A 19,798-nucleotide genomic window follows, 5' to 3' on the forward strand; every position below is an offset into this window, starting at 1 on the left:
TACAAAATTTGGCACGGTGTCTACTGACCACTAGGAGCAAAAGCTGTTTGAATTGGGAGAAAATTAAAATGAAAAGTTAATAATTCAGGTAACATTTCCTTTAAATTTTCTCCCATTCAAAAGCATTCAGAAACATAATTTTATTCTCACGATCCAAAATGGACTCCACAAGAATAATACATGGATAATGTGTAACCTTAGGCATATGCATGTGCAACGAAATGTACACAAGACCCCGGGTTCTCTTTCTTTTTGAATATTTTCAAACTGTTAAATAATTATTTACTTTAAAACTTTTTGGTCATTTTAGAAGCATAGGGCCCAACATTGAAATTATTTGGTGTTTTCCTGGAGCCTGATGATTTTAATTGTGCTTTTATGATATGTATTTAATAGAGCGAATAAAGATTTTATTGATTGACTGACTCCACAAGGACTTTTATTTAAGAATCAAATACTTCAGTTCTTCACCTCTGTGACCCAGCCTGGCCCATAAATCCTTCTGAGCACTGATCATTATAAGGCTCTGCTATCTGGAGCTTGATGATAATAATGTAAAGTAAGACGAAACTGGAGTAGTACGCGCTACAACCTAAAGTTTTGGTTGGGGGTTGATTATTTTCTAGAATTTTACTGTGCTCCTGGGGCAACGTTCACAGGTCAAGGACGTTTAACGTAATATGAATGGCTGCACATCGTGATGTGCAGCCATTCAAATAATGTAAAGTAAACACAGCCTTCCCTTAACCTGAAAAAAAATGGCCTTGTGCTTGCTTAAAAATGAACTCAAGGCTGCGAACTACTTTGAAGGTGTCTGGGCGCTACGGGTAGCTCACTATCCACTGGTTGGATACACCTGGCCTAGCTTGTGCTGACAAGGCTTAGCAAGCTATAGCCATGTCAGGCAAAATCCCCAATTAGCTTGTTGTGACCTTCTGCCAAGCTGGATGCGAGCATATCCTTAGTTAGATGGGTGTGACTCCTTAACCGGATACATGTGCATCACCAGTCTGCTGGAGGTCGCCTCCATTGCCAAAGGTGTGTTTCACTTGGCTTGAGTGCCACTAACAATTTGTTGGAGGGTCCCCCTTTGGTGGCTAAAGATTTCTCCAATGGTTAGAGCTCCCGCTCTCTTAGCTGGACTGGCCCTTCTGGTGACCAAAATGGCTCCTTACTTTGTTGGAGTACAAAGAAGGCTAGCAAGTTACTTACTCCCCAGAACAAACATCCTTGCACAGGTATGTGTATGAAATTCTGAGCGTTTTTACTCAAAGTTTATAGTGCTTTGGCTGACCCCATCACCTCTTCAACTGGTTATAATGAAAAGGAGAAGATGTCCTCGTATGACACACCTATTCATTTCAGTAAAATATTTTGAGATTAAGGTATTAAGCACACAGTGTTCCCAATTTCTTTAGCGAGGCTTGCCTTTGTCGTCACTCAAAATTCCAGAACATGACACACTGGAAAACAAACCAAAGAAAGGGTCTGTCAATACAATAGGTTTGCTAACAAACAAACCAGAAGGCAATTCAGTCAACTATGTTGCTAACCCAACCAACTAAGGAGACAAACCATTGTTTTCTATCTAAATTTGCGCTCATTATTCCTCGTTTTTAATGTATATTTAGACTTTACAACCGCCCTACCTGTGTCCTTGATCCCGGAACGCACTGCTGCATTTTAAATTGGTGATATTCACCGCCATTCGGGCGGCCTGGTCCCCGCGCTTTGTTTTCCCTGGAACGCCATCTTGGGTGGGTCACAAGCGCTCCTCAGCCATTCGCTGAAGTCGCCACGTGGATTGGCTAGAGGCAGATATTGGCGATAGCATATAAGGCAGGTAGGAGAGCCTTTCACTCCTGTTTGAACTCCGCTTTGCATATAGCGTTCTGCATATAGCGCTACGCGCTGGAAAGCTTACATTGAATTTTAAATTACCCCGTTTTGTCCATTGTTTTCTATCTAAATTTGCGCTCATTATTCCTCGTTTTTAATGTATATTTAGACTTTACAACCGCCCTACCTGTGTCCTTGATCCCGGAACGCACTGCTGCATTTTAAATTGGTGATATTCACCGCCATTCGGGCGGCCCGGTCCCCGCGCTTTGTTTTCCCTGGAACGCCATCTTGGGTGGGTCACAAGCGCTCCTCAGCCATTCGCTGAAGCCGCCACGTGGATTGGCTAGAGCCCTATATAATCAGCTGTGCATGGCGCGCAGCGTGTACGCGCAGCGCGGACGCCTTAGTAACGCCGGAGTGACGCCAGAGTCCAGCCCGTCTGCGCCCGTCCGCGCTGAGGAAGCGCTGGACGGCTGGACTCTGGATTCCGCTGATTCCCCATCACCCCGCTATAGTTATTCACCTCGGCAAATGCTAGGTCTGAAACCTCGAGGATTGAGATGTTTGCATTCTTACGAGCCTGATGAACTCCTTCTTCCCCTACGCTGTGGCTGCCATCTCTCGCGTAGGCCTCCCAACTCTGTCCATTATCACCCTTCGTCTGTTCAACCAGCCACCACCAGCTCTAGTACAGTGAGTGTAGAAGGTATCCTTATTAACGCCCGCTCCCTTGTGAAAAACAAGGTCATGTTTAAGGAGATGGTATCAGATAGAATGCCTACCCTAGTATTTGTCACGGAAACATGGGCCAAAGATTCATCTGGTCCAGATCTAATTGAAGCGGTCCCGGAAGGGTACTGCCTGGTCAGACTCGACAGACAGGGTCGAGTGGGAGGGGGCGTAGCGATCCTCCATAAAGCCCACCTTCAATGTCACACGGTACCTATATCTGATTTCCCGGATTGCTTTCAAGCTCTTTATTTTACTATAAAGGAAGCGCAATGTCCCGTTCTTAATGGAATTCTAATATATCGACCTCCAGGCTCGAGGGCCGATTTTGCGCACAACCTTTTTCGGTCCTTGGAACCCTATTTTGGTCAAGAAAATCTTTCCATTTTGGGTGATTTCAATTTTCATTTAGAACGGTCTGACCTACCTGATACATCAAGCCTTATTGAGACCCTGGCGTCCTGTGGACTCACGCAGCGAGTCAGCAGGGCTACCCATCGCGCAGGCCACACATTAGATGGCATCTTCTCTAATGATCTTCGTTTGACCACTAAAGATCCAGTCTATCTATCCTGGTCGGACCATCTTGCGGTTCCTTTCTGCCTGGAATACCATAGGGTGAGTGTTTGTAAAACAGGGAATCAGGTAATGGAATCCGCTAGGAACTTTAGAAACATCAGCAGTGATTCCTTTGCGCCCTGGGCTGCTAGCCTATCCAACTTAGACTTGGGTAGTGTACAGTCTGCAGTTGGCCACTTCGAACAGGTTACCAGGGAGGCCCTGAATGAATTGGCCCCAGTACAGACCCGTCGCCGAGCCAGAAAGAGACCATCTGCCCCTTGGTTCTCTGACTCCCTTAGACTCCTCCGCCAAGAAGTAAGGAGGAAGGAGAGGCTCTGGCTTGCTAGCTGGGACTTTAAGAACAAGGAAGTTCACAAACTCCTTGTCAAGAAATATAAGATGGCGATCATTCAGGCCAAACAAGACTACTTTGTAGCCTTAACAACCTCGCTCTCTTCGCCGAAAGAGCTTTTCAAAATTGTGGACTCTCTAGTCAATCTGCAAACTCCTGATCCTGTCACTTCATCCCAAGATCTATGTGATAAGATTGCCTCTTTCTTCCTTACTAAAATACACGACATCCATCTGGGTCTTGAGGAACAAAGAGCGTCTATCAGTGGGCCTACCGCCTTGGCAGAGATGAACATGATCTCTACTGACATCTCCCCACGGTGCACCCTGGACTCTTTTCCCCCGCTGGCTCTGCATGATCTGGAGATCTTGCTTGAAAAGACCAAGTCCGGCTCGCCCATGGATACTTGCCCATTGAAGATCATCAAGCAGTGTAGGGAGATCCTTCTACCTCCACTGCTAGAAATAATGAATCTTGCCATCTCTGATGGCATCTTTCCTCTGGAGTGGAAGAAGGCAGTGGTGAAACCTCTGCTAAAGAAGGCTTCTCTCGATCCGGAAGTCTTAAAAAATTTCCGTCCAATCTCACTGCTCCCGGCTCCAGCAAAGATGCTTGAGGCACATCTTAACAAGCATCTTGCTGTCTTTGTGGAGAGTTCGGGCTGCCTGGACCCCTCCCAACATGGATTCAGGACGGATCATAGTACCGAGTCAGCCCTTACCATCGTGCTTGATAAGATCCGCACGACAGTTGATGGGGGCCAGACCGCCCTCCTGGTCCTACTTGATCTAACTGCGGCCTTCGATACCCTCTCCCCCTCAGTTCTTACATCACGCCTGAGGGATGTGGGGGTGAAGGACGCAGCTCTAGATCTATTGACTTCTTTCCTCGTTGGGAGGGAACAAAGAGTCAAGCTGGGGGAGTTTCTATCTCCATCCCGTCCCGTGCTATGTGGGGTCCCTCAAGGGTCGGCGCTTAGCCCGACCCTATTTAACATCTATGTAACCCCTCTGGCCAGACTTATAAGAACGTTCGGGATGGAGGTAGTCTCCTATGCAGATGACACCCAAATACTCGTCTCTCTCTCCCATTCAGATGTGCAAACCGCCTCCAAGTTTAGATCCTGTATGGAGGCGGTTGGTCACTGGATGATCCAGAACTCCCTTAAACTGAATGGGGAGAAGACTGAGGTGATGGTGTTTGGAGGGAAAGAAAACATCTGGTCAGCCAATTGGTGGCCTGACTCGTTGGGAATCTGTCCTTCCCCCACTACATCTGCTAAGAATCTCGGGGTGCTGATAGACCCTGCTCTTGATATGAACAAACAGGTGAGTAGGACCATCTCCACCTGTTGGGGTCTGATTCACACTCTTCGAAGGATTAGGAATTACCTTTCCTTGCAGGCCAGAAAGCAAATTGCTGTCGCACTTATTGGCTCACGTTTGGACTACTGCAATGCGTTGTATGCAGGGCTAAATAGGAGCCTCCTGCAACGCTTGCAGGTAGTTCAAAATGCCACAGCCAGATTTGTTCTGGATATCCCCAGACGCTCTTCGGCCATGGAGGCTAGGAAAACGCTGCACTGGTTACCGGTGGAACTCCGAATTCGGTTTAAGATCTTATGTATGACATACAGAGCCTTTGCCAAGAATAATGATTCAGGAGTCGGATCCATCATCTCCCATTACATTCCTGGAAGGAACTTGCGTTCCGCCGGGAAATTGCTCCTTATAGCTCCCCGTATTCGAAGAGCTAAATGGGGTGGCAGGGCCTTTTCCACTCTGGCCCCCAAATGGTGGAATGATCTTCCACTTGACCTCAGATCTTTGCCCTCCCTGCAGAAGTTCCGTAGCGCGCTTAAAACTTGCCTCTTTCGGCAGGCCTATATGTAAGGATGTTTGTTTCAATTACTGATCTTATTTTTAGGCGCCTTGATACCTTCGGGTCATTGTTTTGCGCGTTATAAATTTTTATCAAATCAAATCAACCAACCCACTGAATAAACAGATAAACCGAATGAGAATCCAAGTAAACCAACAATTGAGGAGAACTATCCAATGAAGGGACAACCTAACCAACTGAGAAAAAACACAACAAAGGAAGAAACTATGCGAGGAGCCAGCATAAGCAACTGGGAAGACAACTATTGAGTCAACTGACCAAATCAGAAGACAACTAAACCAACTGAGAAGGGAAAGCAAACAACTGCAGAGAAAACAAAATTGAAAACACTAACAACTAAGCCAAACCAATTGAAATGACAACACCATCTAAGGAGACAGCACAAAAAAATGAGAAGACAACTACAACAATAAGACAACTGAATAAATGAGAAAACAGTTAAATCGGCCAGGCAGACAATATAACAAACAAAGACAAGCATTTGCAATACAACAGGTCTCGCATTTGCGAGAGTTTCAGCGATTAGCATGGTAATGACAATGCCTTTTAACTATCTGTTATGATAATTAACACATAAATAATGCCAATAGCTCAAACTCTCATAAATGGGAGACCTATTTGACATCAAAGAAGCGGACACCATTGACAAGCGCTGCTGGGAAAGTGAAAGCGCGCATGGCGTGCTGAACGTTGCAGGAAAGCATGTTGTGCCTGAAGTAGGAGAAACTCATTAAAGAAAATAGTGCTTACCGACTACATAAGACATACCGTGTAACAACAGAAGTGAAAGGGACCAGTCCTCATGGAAGGTTACAAATTAAGACAAGGCGGTACTAAGGAGGAACTAACAAGCCTATTAACAAATCAGAAGCCAGCATTTACAAAGGACATTGACACAAGCCAATTAAAAATATGGGCGGAGCTTTAAGTCCATCCGCAAATACAGCCTGCCTCGCAGAGCAGCAAATGCTCTGCCCAGACTCGACCTAAAAACAGTTAAGAAGCACCTCACACAACTCCAGCAACTGAGGCGACAGACGACCAACTCAGTAGGATACTCAAGCAAGGACACAACAGAACCAGCTAAAGGGACAAGTAAGCCAACCGAGTAAGCAACCAACTCAACCGATGAGACAACTCAAACAACTGAGGCAGCAGCCTACCAGAGGAGACATGACAAGCAAGATCACCAAATCAACTGAAGAGACAGTGCAACAAAAAGAAAAATTATATTCAACCAACTGGGGGAATGGTCAGATCTTTGTGACTTAGACAAATGCTAAACTCAAGAATGGTATTACCAAGATATCTTACCACAATGGGTTGCATATTAGTAATTATCATATTCATGACTCGAAAATAGAGAACACAGTGGCCATAATGTTTTGTTATATTAAGTTTCTGTTTTATCACCTTTCCTCAGTTTTTGGGGGGAAATCCTCTGGGACACCATCTTGTCCGCTGATCCCTTTTTTGAAGTAGTACTTTGACCACCCCCAATCTTTCTCATCGTTTTGGTGGTTTTTCAAAAAAAAATCTAAGAGGAAAAACCCAAGAATTCACAAACACCAGCCTCAACCTCGTCAAGAAATGTCTACTGGCCAGAACCATGTCCCATTAAGACAGTCAGGTCTCTAGTTGCCTTAAGGAGTAGGAAAGGAGTTCTCTTAAAGCTTAATACATCCTGAGCTCAACACCCATGACCTCTTACCATAGCTGATGCGTTGGGAGGAGATGGTCAGCGACCCAGAGATACAGCGTGGCGAGTTTTCCAGGTCCAAGTCTCCAAAGATAAAAGTAAGAGTGGACCCCTCAGCCACCCTGATGTGCCACTCACAGCGTGTGCTATTCGGGTAGGTGCCCGGGTAATTCCTGGAGGCCAACGTCCCACTTTCAAGCCCTACCATGGTGGGCCCACACCCATCCCCTGCAAAGGAAAAACGAAAGGAACGTGAAAGAGCATACTCCTGATTTACAGCTAGATAAGACAGAGGAATCAAACACCTAATAGCACAGAGAGTAGCATAGAGCCAGGATTAACGAGCATTGGCAAAGCCAATAGGTCTCATCTATGTGAGAGCCATTGGCTTTGCCAAAGAGTTTTACCAATGTTGTACAACAGCATGGCTGTTCAGCATGGTTAAAGTTAGTGGCATAGAGGAGATTGGCGTGGAGTGAACTGGAGTGGCATAGAGCAGAGCGAAGTGTCGTTGACTGAAATGGAGTAGTGTGAAGTAGAATAGAGTGTCGTGGCTTAGAGTGTCCTGAAGTCAAGTGGTGGAGAGTGTCCTCGAGTGGAGAAGTGGCGTAGAGTGAAGTGGTGTAGAGTAGAGTGGCACAGTTTAAAGTGGCGCAAAGTGGAGTAGAGGGGTGAAGAGTGGAGTAGTGTCATAGACTGGAGTTGAGTAGCGTGTCAGAGTAGAGTGTCGTACAGTGGAGTGTCGTACAGTGGCATAGAGTAAAGTGGCGTAAAGTGGAGCAGAGTGATGTACAGTGGAGTTTCGTAGAGCGGCATAGAGTAGAGTGTCACAGAGTAGAGTGTCATGGAATGGCATAGAGCGGAGTAGTATTGTGGAGTGGAGTAGTTTTGTGGAGTAATATTGTGGAGTAATGTCATAGATTGGAGTGGCGTAGATTGGCGTGATGTAGTTTAGAGAGCTGTAGTGTGTCACAGAGAGGAGTGGGGTAGAGTGTAGTGGCATATAGTGGAGTGTTGCAGACTGGCACAGAGTAGATAAAAGCCGAGTAGAGTAGAGTGGAGTAGAGTGGAGCGTTGTAGAGTGGAGTTCAGCAGAGTGGAGTTGAGTGTTGTGGTGTAGAGTGGAGTGGCACAGAGTGGAGTCATAGTGGCATGGAGTGGCGCTGAATGGAGTAGCATAGCATGGAGTGTCAGAGTGGAGTGTCAAGGAATGGCATAGAGTGAAGTGGCATGGAGCGGCGTAGAATGGCTTAGAGTGTCAGAGAGTGGAGTAGGGTATAGTATTGTGGGAGTAGAGTAGAGTGGAGTGTCTTAGAGTGGAGTGGTGTAGAGTGGAGTATGCATAGTGTGGTGCCGCATTGCCATTACAGCGAACACATTTTCAATTGAAATTACCATTACGTTTGCACAGACATACAGTTTCACTGATAAAATTATACAACACACAAATGCTAACTCAGCATCACCTAGTGCATTGCTTTATTTTGATCTAATGAAAGTATTTGTTTCCACCACACTTCAGGATTACAAAACAATGTTCTTTATTTTGTGCTTTCCTAAGTTCTGATATACTCTGAAATATTTGTACAGTTAATTTACAAACATTTACATTTTGCTGTGTGCTAGAAAAAAATCACTTCCTAAAGCCTTTTCACATTCCTCTACCTAGCAGGACTAACATAAATTCTCTCATTTCGCAGTCAGATAAAGAAAAGTTCACACCAAGCTCCCTGGAAGACTGAGCATAACATTTTACTCTTGTCTTTGAACTCACAGCAAATGTGACAATATAAAAAAACAAAATGTAAAGACGTTTACTGCTCATTCATTTCTGAACTTAAGCATGGTTATTAGACACCCCCCTCCCCTCCACTCCCCTACTTCCCATGTCTATGGAGAAAGAGCATTGTTTAAGTTATGCTGTTACTAAAGAGCACTGACCAAAATAAGCTTGTAGACAGAATGTTGTTCCTCACAGGCTTGCAAGATAGATGATCAAAGTGGCAAAGAAAAGTAGAATCAACCAAGTAGAGAGATAGGAGGCAGGAAACCTTTTCCAAGAAATACAACACGCTTGCTGCTTCATGAGCTAGCATACAAGGGAGAAGACAGAAACCAAATGTTCCCTTGTGGAGTGCCTCATGAAAAAGGGGTTCCCAGAATGTGAACACTTGTGGAAGGATACAAAGAGCCACTCAGTGAGGTGGTAAAGAAGCTATGCTCCAGGGGAGGGGAAAAGACATGCTAGACAGCGTAAAACAAATAAAGCCAGCAAATAAAAAGCAAGCAACTTTGAGTTACAAAACACGAAGCCAATGGTAAGCAATGGACGGAATGCATTACCATGGAAGCTTTCACAATGTCCCCATGAAGTTTTTCGTAACCAGACAGACATGCTGTCCGATAGGCATCTACCTAAAAATGGGTCCTCCTTGCACAGCCTTCATCATACAATCAGGTGAGATGCCGGCACAGTTCACGCTCTGCATGTCACAGTACACCCACCAGCAAAGGTGTCCCACAGCTCATCTTACATGCTTTGCAATGCAGCCCAACTACTTCTGCCCACACCATCACCTCACTACCGCTCCTAATCATTGGCTGCCTTTCAAATTTATCAGGTAAAGAAAAACTCAAACATTGAAAACAGAACCTTTTCTTTTTGTACTGCCTTTCAAAGTACCTAAGCTAGTTGCCAAAAGTCTGCTGAGTAGAATTGACAAGATGCTTAAAGTAACTTGCTTAAAACACTCTGGAACTACGAGTTGCAGAACAACAATACAGTTCAGGTTTATTATGGCCTAGACTAATAATATTGAAGAAAACAGACTACAGAAATAATATGGGTAAGTTAAAAATGCAAAAAAGTGTGACATTTATGTTGCGCACAATTAAGAGTATATTGCTAAAATGCAGAACCTTGGTAAATTAATGGATTGGAGAAATGTGGTAAATTCGTGGAGTGGAGAAATGTGGTAAATTCGTGGAGTGAAGAAATGCAGTGCACATGGAGTCGAGGAATGTCATACTGTGAGTGAAAACGTAAATAACTTTATAAGGTCCAAACATCTGTTGCACATTTGTACAGAAGGAAAGAAAGCAGATGGATGACAAATTGTTGGCGAATTTAATGATGAAAGTAGGTCATTCACTTGGCTACTTTAGGGGAATGTAAAATGTTTTGCACTAAACCACAGACAAGCAATGCTTTAGAAATGATTCCTTTTTTAGAAGAACTATTCAGAATGCCCCTAGACCCTATAAATGTTGTGTATCTACTAACCAATTCAAACTTAGAAAATGGACCAAAGGTTTGTTTAAATTGTATAATTTTACAGAACTTAGATTTGCAGACTTCTCCCGAAGACCCCATTTCTATTGCTCCATAAATCTAATCTGTTTTGTCAAATTCACAGGGTCCAAGACTCGTGGGGGTCCGGCGGTGGCGGTCAAGCCGCCCTAATAGGACTTTGGCGGCCGGACCACCATTGCACCGCTGCAACCAGCAGGGAACCGCGTTTACTGGCTGCCCTGTGGTGGTCTGAGGGCTTCAATATGCTTGGTGGTGCCCCTAGGCACCACCAAACCTATTATAATTTTCCTTACCGCTAGCGGTGTCATGGAGGTTCTCCCTCCATGTAGCTGCTGGCTGTGAGGAAAAAGGGGGCCCTGGGCCCCCTCTTAACCCTGTGCACGGGTGTGCATGCAGGGGGGGCTCATGTTGTGCCCTCTGTAGATTTGCACCCCCAGTTCCTACACAGGAAGGAATGCACAACATGGTGCATTCCTTCTCGTGAAGGAACATGCACTGGCGGTCCCGCGGTGGTGCTCTTAAAGGCTCATAATGAGCCCTTGAACAGCACCGCTGCAGGACCGCCACACCGCCCGCCTGACCACAAAATTACTTGTAATCCGGCGGGCGGTTGGTGGCGAGTTTCGGCGGTCCTGGAGCAGGGCGGTGGCGCGCTGCCCGCTTCAGGACCGCCGAAACTCGTAAATCAGACCCATAGTCAAAAGGCCTCTTCTCTGCACTATCTCCAGCTGCGTTCCCCCTCCAGGGCCTGCTGCCTTGTCGCTAAAGATTTTTTTATATTTTTACAGCTCGGTCACAATATTAAACACAGAAACGTGGTGCAGGCTTATTTGTGGTTCTGGTAAAACACTTGCCTTGTTAGACACACAACTGGGCCGGTGTACGGACATGTGCTAGGCGCCGTTAGACTTCAAACTCTGCAAGGGCTGGAGTGATGGTCTCCTCGTGAGCGATGTGCTTCCAAAGGGCGGAAGTAGTCATCTGCTCCAAGAGCTGCGGTTTCCTTTCACATATAGTGTCTGGTAGAAGTACCGCGAATGAGCAATGCCGTACATCCTCCAGTTAAGGGGTGACGTTTTTTTCTTCTCCACGCTCTGATTTTATGCTGCTAATTTGTATATTACAGCCACCATAACGTCGCCCTAAAATGGTAAGGGGGGGACTGGAAAGGTTAAAAATATGGTCCAGGACAGTGAAAAGGAGGGAACACGATTAATAAGATGAGGAAGAAACCATGTGGATGGAGTTGTCTTCCACAGAACGATGTCAGACCTGCCAGCTCACACTGTGGCAGGGAAAATGAGCTGAAAACCACTGCAGAGAGTGAATTTCAGCTTGTTTTCCGAGGCTTTGAACTGTCCACTTCCATCAAGGAGTGTGAAAACCCCCCAGGATCTCGGCAGCAGGGCAGGACTGGCCGCATCGGACTCTTCCCCGGTGGGCCGGTTTTGCAATATCGACCCCCTGTAACACAAGCATTGGCATAGCCAATCGGTCTCGCCTTTGGGACCTTTTAAGTGTTTAGCCATGCAACAGTTGTTGTTGCACCAAGAATATTGTGCTGCATAACTAAATACTTAGAAGGTCCCAAAAGCGAGACCTATTGGCTATGCCAATGCTTGTTGTTTTTTTTTACTCTTCACAGAGTTTACCAATAAATTAAATGATGCTTCAAAAGTATCAGGCACCCTCTGTGAATTCAGAGCGTCTCCAATAGTCAAAGTAACAGCTGTGCCACAGCACTCTGTTTACTCTTCTTCCCCACGAGTCAGCACAGCAGTTTTCTTATTATTGCGCAAGTCACAGATCTCATACAGAAGTGCACATCATGCCTACGATGATTCACAAATGCAGTGGCTTGTCCAGAGGCGGTTGCTTGCTGTTCAAGTGACTCCTATTAGACCGTCCCGAACTGATAGTGACATCAGCTCCCAGTTGGCTGCACTTCTACCCTTGGCTAGATCAAAGCGCAGAGCAACTCTGGCCATGCACAGGGGAATGTATGAACCAGCAGTATGTTTTAGAGAGAGAAATGAAACGTTTCAGTATCGTGCAAGAATTGCTTCAATAATTATTTGGTCATGCCCACTAAATTTCTTAATTAACGTTTCTGATAGACACTTCTGCGTACAGGAACACCTTCACGATACAAAGTATTGCTCAGAATCCTAATCATTTGTTTTAATGCCATCCATTCTAACAGGCTCAATCGAGATCACAAGCCAAACAAATAGTTGTGAGCGCCATACGGTGTGGCGACGAGGCTTTGTCCACGGCAAATGTGTCAGTGTGAAATTGGACACTGCTCGACAGTAAAAGCACAACAACAAGCATTTGCAATGCAATAGGTCTCGCATTTACGCGAGTTAAAGCTATTGGCATTGTAAATGACAATGCGTTTTATTTAGGTTTCAAAAACCAAAACATAAATAAAAGGCAGTGTCATTCACAATGCCAATAGCTCAAACTCACATAAATGCGAGACCTGTTGCATTGCAAATGCTTGTTATTTTTGAAGTCAAAAAGTTCTTTTATAAGCGTATGCGCAGCTTGGTAAACTTTATGACATTAGTTTATAAAACTTTTTGGGGAGAAAAGAAGTTGCAGGTTGACGCAGGCCTGCAGGTACACAACTTTCAACTAAAAGCTTGTTGCCCTTCTCCAGACAGGTCATAGTACAAACTGCAAAGGCATTGAGAAGTACCAATCATTTGAGGACATCCGTACACAAATGTCTAATTTTTTTTTTGAAAAAGGGGGGCAATAAAAACATACACTGATCGTAAGCCCAAGATTAAGGAGTTTACAGGCTTGTGATATTGTAGAAGCAGTCAAATGTGACAGTAAAAGAGTATCTTGGCGTAGAATGAGACTGAGGTGAATGAGACTTGGTATCACGAGCAGGATATAGAGGAAATTACTGAGTACGGACTAACATTCCTTCTTTTACTGCAACATTGGAAATAAAGGCATATGGGTTAGGTGATGGTGTTCTCCGGCTTGCAAAAGCAAGACAAACTATTTGCACTATCTGTAGAGGAGTTCAATAGTGAGTGTGCGACAAGAACAGGGTGGTATTGTTGCATTGTATATCACTTCATACCATAGATGATGTGGTGATGCTCTCCAATTTGCACTGATACAAAGTGCATCACTGGAGTGCATAGTTGGAAGGGTGCGGAGTGTAAAATGTCCAATGTGGAAGATGCTGGTTGAGCTGCAGGAGTTTGACATGTTTCAAAATGGTGCTGTGAGTGTTGAAACATTTAACAAGCATTGGTAAAAACCAAAAGGTTTTGCCTGTGCGAGAGCTATTGGCACTGCCAATTATCTTTTAGTAGAGTGCCTCAGAATAGAGCAGCATGGCGTAGAGTAGGAGTAGAATAGGGCGGAGTAGGGTAGGGTAGAGCAGCGCAGAGAAGAGTAGAGTGCCGTGGAGTAGAGCACCGTGGAGTAGAGTGCAGTGGCACGGCGTAGAGTGGTGTAAAGTGCGGTGCATAGAGTGACGCAGAGTGCAGTGGCATACAGTGGTGCAAAGTAGCATGGTTAGCGTCCAGTGGCATATAATAAAGTGGTGTAGAGTGCAGTGGCATAGAAAAGAGTTTTGCAGCGCAGAGTGCATGTGTGTAGACTAGAGCAGTGAAGAGTAGAGTCCATTCCATTTATAGTTCGAAAAGTCAGTCTGATCAAGGATACATTGACAAAATGATCAAAACACAATAAAAACGTTAAGCAAAATTGAACACTAATAAATAATCATAAAAGCACATGGTACATATTCCCACAGTTCAAAGCACCATAAATCCTAAAAACATGCATAAATCATTTGGGGCGAGACTACTAGCCCTAGTACTTTGGCTCTAATTGCCCAGGATATATACAGAAACTTTGATACAGCCACAACCACAATCGAGGCAGGTACCTTTTACTTATTCTAATAGCTTCAACTCGTATTTGTAAGCTAAGGGGTCTACACAAAGGGATGATCCATTTGTTTCTGGGTTTGACAGAGTGGGAAGAAAATGAACAGGTGCTCGTCACTTTCTTGGACAGTTCTGCAGTATAAACAATGGTTAGATACCTGTTTCCACCTCCCCCAGTTAGCAGTAAAAGCAGCTACTGGGAGAGTCTGGTACTTAAACTGGAGAAAGAGACCGAGCACGCACCAGGCAGATAAAAATCCAGAAATTCCTATGTCTTGGTTACAGATTTGTTGAGATGGAAAGCACTTGTTAAGCAGCCTAGCATGGATGAACAGTCCCACTGCTGATAACTTTCTCCTGGGACAGATTTTTAACTTTAAGAGTGTCTCCTCGACGAATGGACTGGAGCAAGAATGGACTGAAGCTCGGATCTAAATTTATCTAGCCCCAGATCAATCCAGGCATTTTTAAGCAACCCCAACCATCTGACCTTCCCCCACCCCGTTAGACCCAATAACTTCCTGCAGGTCCTCCCTAAGGTGGCGCAATTCATGGGTACTCAAAATATGAATCAAAACAATAAAGGTCTCAACACTATCTGCGTCAATATCTCATTGATCTCTAAGTCAAGGTGAAGAGGGACCAATGGTGTGCATTTCCCTAAGCCCAGAAGGCACATAAGGAAGTTGATTTTAGCTGTGCTAAAGGCACCCAAATTACAATGGCCCCATAGTCCCGCCTCGTATAGAGCCATTTCCCCCCCATAACCACCCCCGCTTGTGCTTTGTAAATTTCAATTGCTGGATGGGCAGGGATCCAGGATGCTTTTCTGGCAAATTTGTGTATGACTGCAGCTCTGTATTTCGCGATTAAAGTGCTCTTGATAATCTGTGGGTTCCAGGAACCGGTGTCGTCCAGCCAGATACCCAGATAATCGAACTGCTGGACCCTTCCCAGTGTTTTAGAGCCCACGTGGATGACAACTCTCAGTATGCCACTCCTGGTATAAATCCTATATTTGGTCTTGCACTTATTCATTTTGAGACCAAAATCTTCGCAGAATTGGTTGAAGCCATCAATCAAGTTTTAAAGGCCCCTCCTGGTTTTGGACAGCAACAAAGTGTCGACCGCAAGAAAGAGGGGACGATATTTTTCCAAACCAGGGTTGGGTAGTCATTGACACAGTTTAATATGTAGGCGATGCAGTTGTTAATACATAGGAGGAATAGGGTTGGACAAGGACACATCCCTGACGCACACCCTGTTTTATGGGGGAGGCATTGGTTAATTCTTCCTTCACCATGCATCTTACTTGGGCATAATTTCCCTCATGAAACAGCTGGATCAAGTGCAGGAGATCAAGGGGTCCCCATTCTTCAAAGCATATCCCACAACCTCCCCCTAGGCACAAGGTCAAATGTGGCGCAGAAGCCAATAAATGCCACATAAAGGTCACCCTTCGACAGATCCACTGTGTTCCACTTTACCAGTAGAAAGCAGGCGGCCTGGTCAACCGCACTGGTCTTTTACCTGAAACCTGCTTGTAATCCTGAAAGAATGTGTTTTTCCTCGCGCCAATCCAACAAAATCCAGCAAAGAAATGCAAGGAGGGTGATAGGGCGGTAGATGGAGGGCAGACTGGGATCCCCTTTCTTAAAGATGGGCACAATATCCGTCCCATTCATGATTGAGGGTTCATGTCATCCGTCGCAATGGCGTTGAAAAACACATTAATATAGGGGACCCACACTCCAGGGACGAATTTGAACACATCAGCAGGGATTTTGTCAAGACCCAGATCTTTTCCGGACTGGAGTGAAACCTCAGTTAATTCCGTTTCCTCCATGGTGAAAACTACTGGAGGGATGGATTGTTGCTTAGCATAGTCGTAGCCCCTGCAAGCAGGGCCAGGCTCACTGGTGTGGGGGAGGGGGGGGGGGTACAGACACCCAAAGTGGGCAACCCAGTCAGAGTCTAATGGATGTTTCAGCTGGGCTACCTGTCCTCCCATTGCTCTTACTGACCAGTGCCCAGAATTTCCTCTGGTCATTAGCTATAGTGGCATCCAGTAGGTCAGATCAGATGCCATCTTACCAAGCACCTTTAGCTTCTCTTGGAGTGGCCCGATAAATGGCCCGTTCCCCCCCCAAAAAACCTGCATGTCCCCATCTTCAATAGATTGAAACAGGTTTGCCTTAGCCTTTTTACACTGGACATTGAACCAACCCTTAGTCTGCGCTGTGTTTGAGTGGCCCCTTGACGCCTTGGTGAGGAGATTCCTCAACTTGGCAAGTATGTTGTGCTCTGCTAATATAACCTCACTGGCCCCCCCAGTTGGCATAGATGTTGCCCATGTCGGTGGCCGAAATTGCGTATAAGGCCCAGATTCCCTCGGGTGAGGAGCCCACTGTTTCCCATTTCACGTTCTTCCTGTTATTAGTGGTCACAAGGTCCATAAGTGCATGCTCAGTAGCTGCCGAGCAGGGGAGAGTCATAGATTGAGTCTTAATACCAAGGGCTTGTGGTCATTCTCCTCTCGCTCAACCACAATCATGTCATCTAGCTTGCTCGAACACCTTATGTCCAGAAAAATAGTCGATTGTACTAGAGTATGGGCCTCGTCTGAATGTTGGTGCAAACTGTTTATTGGAAGGGGAAAGTCCATTGCATGCCTGGATTCCATGCGATAGGGTCTAGAGCGCCGATCTGGAAAGGTGTCTTCTCGCGGGGCAGACAAGGTCCAGGATACCCAAGTTAGTTTATTTCTAGACAATTCGCATGCCCGATTATTCGGCTCAAATGCGAGATTGAAATCCACTGCTATGAGCACATGATGGGTATTACAAGTGGCCACCTAGCACACTATCCAATAGCTACAGCGTTTTTGATTCCTGCTTGTAACTACTACTCTGACTGCAGTTGATTATTATAAGGGCCTGGGAGTTGGGGTGGGAAATAATTATTCCGTGGACATCTGGGGAGTCCACATAAAGTGCGTGACAGCATAGGCTATGGTGGAGCGGACCAATACTGGTAATCCACCAGAAAGGCGCCTCCCATTAGATTTGATAGCTGGGCCACTATAGCTTTTGTAACCACACCTATTCACTTGTTCTAATGCCCATCTCTCCTGGAATAAACATTGTGGTCATCAACAAAAGTACCACAATAAGTTGCCTCTAATCTGATTCACACAATGCTCCAACTTAGTAGTAGTTCTGCAAAGGTGGAGATAGATGGCACTGCAAGGTGGTGTCAAACAAGTTGTTCTGCTATGCCAATGTGTGGTGGCATGTTGCCTGTACCAGAGTTATTCCCTGGAGAGCCATTCAGAGAATCTTGCTCCAGGTAAGGGAGCACGGGGATATTTCCCTCTATACCAGGAGTTATTTGTACTTTTGGGGCATAGAGAGCAGTTGCGTGGAGCAGAGTGCAGTGGCATAGAGTACATTGAAAAAAGAAGCAACATGGAGGGGGGGGTGGAGGAGATGGAAGCTACATGGACGGTCACATGGGAGACAGACTGAAAACACAAGCACTCATTATGAAGTGTTTAAACAATGAACAAAGTAGCTCCAAAAACGGGAGCAGTGGATGGACACAAGAACTTGGTCCATGCTCCAGGAGAGGGCCAAACGCAAGAAGAGGTCCCGATGCCCGCATGCTGTGACAAATGGGGGAAAAAAACAACCGACGGACACAATGTTGAACAATGGTAAACATTAACTCCAGTACAGAGATCTGGGCCTAAATTTATAGTTTTGTTTGCTCCCCATGCCATTCCAGTTTAAGCCCAGCCATATGCAAATCAGTCTTGACCCTATTCCCCAAGGGAACAGTCCAGCCCAAACTGCCAGGCAAGGTCCTCCCTTGACCGGAAGCAAGCATCCTGGTCTCGGTTTCAGGGTTTCACCCCTTATCAGCCAGGCTAGTTGGACTCCAGTGGCATGGAAAGCACGGGACCCACGCCACGTCTGGGCATACCCGTCCTACTCGGGGTGACAAATGCATAAAGAACAATTGATGGACAGAATGCCGAACAACGTCAAACATTCACCCCAGTACAGAGACTGGGGACAAAGGAAATGAGAGCGATGCTGAAGCTAACAAATGGTAAACTATGGGAGGGCGGGCTGTAAGCCCACTGTATGTAAACATGTCTCACACGGACAAAACATGCGCTGTCTAGGCGAAACCTAAAAATGTGTTACAAAGAGTTTGAGGAGAGACACAGCTGCATATACCTACATAATTTGTGTATGTTGCACAATGGATACTGTTACAGTCTTGAAAAGGCACATGCTATATAATACTTTCTATAACTGGGATTGGTTGCCCCTTCTTTCTTGAGTAGGCACAATGTTCTAGTGTGGCATACTGAACGCACAGGGAGTCTCCACTGAGGTGTTTTTTTTTTTTAATCGAAGCACAGACAGTAAAGAGGAAGAGGTTTTAGTGCAGAGTACTAGGACAAGAGGTCCATTCCTGTAGTTTGCACAGTAAATAATGCACTTTGCTTTATCTATGGTTTGCATGGTAATGATATAATTGGGCATCCTGCCTGCAAGGAATGAATTCATCTAATTCAGGAAGGTACCTTGAACTGTAAAGTTTTTAAGTCTGTACTAGGGGACGTTGAACCATGCTCAAAGCTTAAGACAGATCAAGTAGAAAGTGGGTAGCTTCTTCATTATAATCTCCAGCTATATTGATTTCCTTGCACATTGCAATCGGTGATAGCTCAGTAAAACCCCCTTGACAGAATCCATTCTGATATTTCGAGAGCAGGTTGCAATGTTCTATGAATGCTGATATTGGTTTGCTTACAGATATTTTTAATTTGATATTGGTGTGCATTTTTGCGGTTGGATGCTTCCAATCTGTTTTTATAACCATAGCTATTAAGTGTCATTTCAAGTGACTCGGAAGACTTCCTATTGCAAAACAACAATTGGTTAGAGCCCTGTCTGCCCAGCTTAGCTTTTGAGCAGGAGGACCTTACAAGGAGGGTGACAAAAAGTAAGCCATGTGGACTCTCGCATGTGGTGCATGAAATGAAAGAGGAGAGAGAAAGAGGAGAGAGAGAGAGAGAGAGAGAGAAAGAGGAGAGCGGGAGAGCGAGCGAGAGAGCAAAAAAAAACACACAGAGCCGGCAGACATGCATTCCGAGGGTGAAGCCCCTAAAATTCTTATACCCCTGTGTCTGGTGAAGACAACTCAGGATGTTCCTCTACAACAGTCCCATGAACTCACAGGATAACGTGGGGACGTCACCTTTGCAATGACAGTTTGTGCTAACTGGTTTCAAGGCTTGGCGACCCTTCACTCACAGACACGAATACATTTATGAGCGCACACAAGTGAAGAAACGAGATTTAGGTGAATACCGCATTTCCTCCGGCAAGAGATGATGATCAACCCAGCAGGTACAGCAGGAAGTGTAGTCTCCTGCACTTCTGAAACGCGTAATCACTTGC

The 19,798-nt window shown here is 45.4% G+C and overlaps 1 protein-coding gene across 1 annotated transcript in view; it reads right to left on the minus strand.

Moving 5' to 3' along the window:
* The window catches only part of LOC146857157 (discoidin, CUB and LCCL domain-containing protein 1-like), a 231,141-nt gene that overhangs the window by 121,744 nt on the left and 89,599 nt on the right, over nucleotides 1–19,798 (minus strand). The window contains exon 2 of the mRNA XM_085647637.1: nucleotides 7,098–7,313. Coding sequence (XP_085503763.1) covers nucleotides 7,098–7,313 — 216 coding nt within the window. The remainder of the gene's footprint in view (nucleotides 1–7,097; nucleotides 7,314–19,798) is intronic.

The sequence above is a fragment of the Triturus cristatus genome, chromosome 3_2 (assembly GCF_964204655.1).
Source record: "Triturus cristatus chromosome 3_2, aTriCri1.1, whole genome shotgun sequence".
NCBI classification, from domain to species: Eukaryota; Metazoa; Chordata; class Amphibia; order Caudata; family Salamandridae; genus Triturus; species Triturus cristatus.